At 36.2% G+C, this 5,035-nt stretch overlaps 1 protein-coding gene across 2 annotated transcripts in view; it reads left to right on the top strand.

Moving 5' to 3' along the window:
• The window catches only part of LOC138709350 (nose resistant to fluoxetine protein 6-like), a 59,451-nt gene extending 54,950 nt beyond the window's left edge, over nt 1-4,501 (top strand). For both annotated transcript variants that reach the window (XM_069840060.1, XM_069840061.1), the window contains one exon: nt 2,723-4,501. In XM_069840060.1, coding sequence (XP_069696161.1) covers nt 2,723-2,850 — 128 coding nt within the window. In that variant the 3' untranslated portion in view covers nt 2,851-4,501. The remainder of the gene's footprint in view (nt 1-2,722) is intronic.
• The last annotated feature ends 534 nt before the right edge of the window (nt 4,502-5,035 follow it).

Here is a 5,035-nt window from a genome sequence, read left to right on the forward strand (position 1 = left end):
AGAATAATTTTTAATTGATTATTTTTTTAAGGAATCAAAAAGTGAAATTGAAGTTTCTGATATATTGTTATGTTAGTCTACTTTCATATGTTGTCCGATAAATATCTTAAAAAGGTTGGTTAAAAACTGTAGATTTTCTTCCAAAACGTTAATACATACCTTAAGCAGCGTCTGACGTTTTTAGGGTCAGAGTTTTAACCCTAAAACTCCAGGATAGCCTAACCGATAACTTCCCTAACGCGTCAGACCTCAGACCAGGAGATAGTATGTTCGGGTCTGACTGTGGTAGTTTTTTTATAATCCCAGTACCTCTTAATTTATTGATGAGGTATCTGAATTATTTCTTTTCTGAACCACCGAAATACGTACTGTAGCCTACTATTTATTTGCTATGCTTTCAGTAAGAGTATACTGCATAATACTAGCCTTTGGCTCATTACATTCACTTGAAATCAAGTCAGTCTTATTGGACCCCTGGAGATCAGTTAGGTATTTGTTAGAAACGGGCTGGCATTTGATTGCATAAGTGACAAGTCCATGGCATTTTTGTGTTCTGTATTATTTAAATTAATGTTTATTTAACGACGCTCGCAACTGCAGAGGTTATATCAGCGTCGCCGGTGTGCAGGAATTTTGTCCCGCAGGAGTTCTTTTACATGCCAGTAAATGTTAAAATGCTATGTTTTATTTAACGACGCTCGCAACTGCAGAGGTTATATCAGCGTTGCCGGTGTGCAGGAATCTTGTCCCACAGGAGTCCTTTTACATGCCAGTAAATCTACTGAAATGAGCCTGTCGCATTACAACACACTTATATGCCATTGACCTGGCCCGGGATCGAACCTGCAACCTGGAGCATAGAAGGCAGCGCTATACCGACTACGCTACCCAGGCCGATATTCTGTATTATTATTTTCATATATTTTATTCCCATATTCACGTAAAATGGTATGAAATTCATTGTACGTAGTTCCTAATGGCTAAGTCAGAATAATAAACTTCAGAAAAAGTAGTCTTTTTTTTTTTTCTTGCAGAAAGATACTGTACTATGCTGTAGGCCTACTTAAGGCAGAGGTCGTTATTTTGAACTATTCTTGTTACTTATTTTTCTACTGACAGTTAGTAGTGAAAGAATGATTTGTTTTCATTTATTAGTCTATACTACAGTAGGCCTATACGTACGTACTGTACTGTACAGCATTATTTCTAATAATGCTTACTTCTACCATCGGTCAGGAAAACCACGACTTAAGGAAGACAAACTTTCGACCTCATTCTCTGACAGAATCATCTACAATGTTTACCGATTGTCCCAAAGAAACATAGCAATATTGCATCCGACACATTTCCAAATGTATCGCTATGCTACGTATAGCTTCAATCAGTGGCGTACTGGCCCATAAAATATTTCACATCATTACTTACAAGTTAGAATCCCCAGATCCCTAGTTCCCTATCTCAAAATACTTACCTAAGACTCCTCTACAACCACTTAAATTTCTTCGATTGAATTCTGAAAAACAATGTATATAAAAAAGAGACCCATAGGTTGTTTCTATCGTCCACACCTGTGAAGTAACGGTTATCGCGTCTGACCGCGGAACCAGGTGGCCCGGGTTCGAATTCCGGTCGGGTAAGTTACCTGTTGAAGTTTTTTCCGGGGCTATTCTTCAACCCAATAATATGAGCAAATACTGGGTAACTATCGGTGCTGGACCCCGGACTCATTTCACCGGTATTATCACCTTCATTACATTCAGACGCTAAATAACCTGAGATGTTTATACATCGTCGTAAAATAACCAAATAAAGAAAAAGAAAGAAAAGATGTTCTATTTGGGTGAAAAAAGTTTATGCTCTGTGTAAAATAGTTCCACAAATGTTGTCAATTAAGAAAACTGCATGCTCGTAGCTCAGGGTAGGTGTATGAGCCTTCTTAATATAACAATTCAGAAAATGATCTCGAAATATTTGGTATCAAAAAGTAGACCTGTATTGCCGTTAAAGTTCAGTCACTGATTTTCCCATTACGCAATAATTTCGCTTTCTATTCATGTAAAACAAAAATGAAAAATAACTTCATTAACTTAACCAATAAATCTTCTTAATGTATCCAGCTCTTTGCTGACAACATAAAGTCCACTACAGTCCACTGTAGTCTATTCAGTTGTTGTTTTTCACGAGAAATGAGGGATATTTTGATCGGTGTTCATTGTAGATGCCTGTTGCTAGTAGCCAGAGTTGGGGTGTAGTCAATATATACTGCAGGGCTGGGTCTTCTGCAACTGGTACTGATGATTTTAATTTACATCTTTTGTGGTTTATGGATGGACAGTATAGAAGAATGTGTTCCAGATCTTCATCATGATTATTACACCACAGACAAGTAGGATTATCAGAAATGTGAAATCGGTGTAGGTACAATTGAGTGACAATGTGACCTGTTCTGGCGCTTGTTAAAAATGTATGAACATGTCTGGGCAAGTTTTTGTACATTTCCAGGTCATTGTGTGTTCCCTCTTGTGGGTACTCACCTTGTGGGAAGGGGGGCTTAAACTTGTTGTTTAAGCTAACAAGTAACAACCACATAAGCTGCGTTACCACCAACACATTCCCACTATATTTTTCACTGTTTATATTCATGGAGTCCCTCGGTGTAAAATTCTCCGGAGGTAAAATAGACCCTCATTAACTTAACAATCATATAATTTTTATGTTTCAGATGGAGCGAAGAGGACTGCGAAGGCTGAAACAATCAACATTTCGAAAAACCAATCTGCTGAAGAAGGCAATATGAACCAGGCTTTCACAATCGATGCCACTGATAAGTCGAGTAGACAGTCTGAATAGTAGAATTTTTCCCTGGGGCTAATGAAAATCAAGTTCTTCGCTAGAATTCTCATTTCTACGGGAAGAGTATTTACAGAAATACCAAAAACAAAACACACAGTATTCACAAGGATAAAAAAAAAGAAAGAAATACGAGAAGAGAGTTTAGAAGAACATTGCAACAGTGATAGATTTCGGTAGAATATTAACGTGCGCATATATTGTAGATGAGAATTTTTCAAACTAATTTTCATCGTCATCGTCATTAATATTGACACATTGTGTTTTATATTATTACATTGACGAGGCCTCTTGTACTGTTCTACCTTCAGACCAATAAAGAATACGAAAATGAATCATCATCATGCAAGTCTGGCTTTCAGGTAGAAGCTCCCTGTGAAGCAGGCTTGAATAATTTCAAGGGAAAAATTGTTCCGGGGTCGGGTATCGATCCCGAGATCCTTCGCTTAGCGCATGAATGCACTACCGACTGAGCTTCTACCTGAAAGTCAGATTTGCATAATATATCCGTTGCTATAGGTACGTTAACAGAAAGCCACAATTGAAGTCACACAGAATTGCGTGCGCTCAAAGTTGGGTTCTGGCGCCTTGTCATCCCATTTGAGTTGTGTGGATATAAAGGGAAGAATTGTGACCGACCCTTGTAGCTGATTTCAGATCCTTGTTCACAGTGACAACACGATAGACTAGTAACTAAGACTTTCGTGGTTCGAATCCTGCCAGGGAAGGAAACTTTTTTTTGTTCCATATTCAAATTTATTCCCAATACTTTTCGATTGCAGCGATATTTTACTACTTAATTAACTTATTATTCCCAGAACATGAATTTTACCGATTTCTTTTGCCACTACTGTAGATAATGATATATTGAAATTTTGTTGTTTTATTGACATTAAATGGTAATAAATATATGTTTAGAAGTATTGTATAGCTTCTTCCTAGCTGCATTGCATTTAAGTTTACAAAATAAAATGCAAAAAGTATGGATGCTAATAGCATAGACTCGTTATGAATTCTGTCTAAAAAATTGTGAAGATATGTCGTCTATAGATTTTCAGTGGTTAAGCCGAGGAAAAGTTCTCTCCAGGTTCTTTGAATTGCGTGAAGAGAGTCAAGTTGGAAGTTTGCTTTGCCTGGAAATATATCCAGGGTACGAATATTTGGGGCGCAAATTATTTCTATATTTGCAGTAAGCACGTATGTGAGAAATGTTCCTCACTTATGAACCTCACAAAACCAAGGCCAATACCAAGATTGTCAGAAGATAATAAGCGTGCTATGCTACGTCATGCTGCAGGAAACATAATTTCGCCGCACATAAGAAGGTTGGTGTCGGGTAAAGCAAGAAGAAACGCTTCTGTATTAGACGAGAAATCAGGAATTTAAATTTGTTTCTAGAAATGTGCTGTTCATATAATAAGTACATTATTAAGGGTTTAACAGTTACATATCATTTAATTAGGTAGGTCTCATTATCTAAAACCTCGAAGATAAAAAATATACTACTTTTATTACTTGTTGCAATCCTATTATTTAATTTATTCCGTATGCGCAATATCCTGTAATTTCTTTCACTTTTGTTTTAGTAAGTTTACAACAGGAAAACAATGTTTTATACTAGTTGGATCATTAGATAAATATGTAAAAATTATTTATATTCTAGCTATTATCTGAATCTATATAAGTTAAGGAGAAGCAATGCTTATTGCTTATTGTAGCCTGCTATTTTATAATTCATTGAATTTATTAGAGAGGTACAGTACATAGTGTAATTGGGAGTATTTGTGTAGATGCACACTGCAAATAATGTGTTACTGTAATATGTTAATGGTAGCACCGGATACAGAAATATGAGGTACACTATTATACGTAAAGAAGTGCTGTGACCAAATATATCATGTCATATTATGATTATTATTATTTATTAGTAGTATTAAATGTTATTATTAATTGTATTTATAATTAATTGTCATTATTGAGTGTAATTAGTTACCACTGCCACCGGGGAATAAATACATAAGGCCTACACATACATACATTCTTGTGGACAGTCGTGTGAAATTGTTGCCTACATACAGGTAGATTCCCATCAAAACTCCCTCCAAAGTTTAATTCCGTATCTGTACATACGTAATTATCTATTCAGAATACTAAGACCAGTAAGGTTGCCGTTTAAGGCAACCCA

This window comes from Periplaneta americana, chromosome 11 (genome assembly GCF_040183065.1).
Source record: "Periplaneta americana isolate PAMFEO1 chromosome 11, P.americana_PAMFEO1_priV1, whole genome shotgun sequence".
In the NCBI taxonomy this organism is placed as follows: domain Eukaryota; kingdom Metazoa; phylum Arthropoda; class Insecta; order Blattodea; family Blattidae; genus Periplaneta; species Periplaneta americana.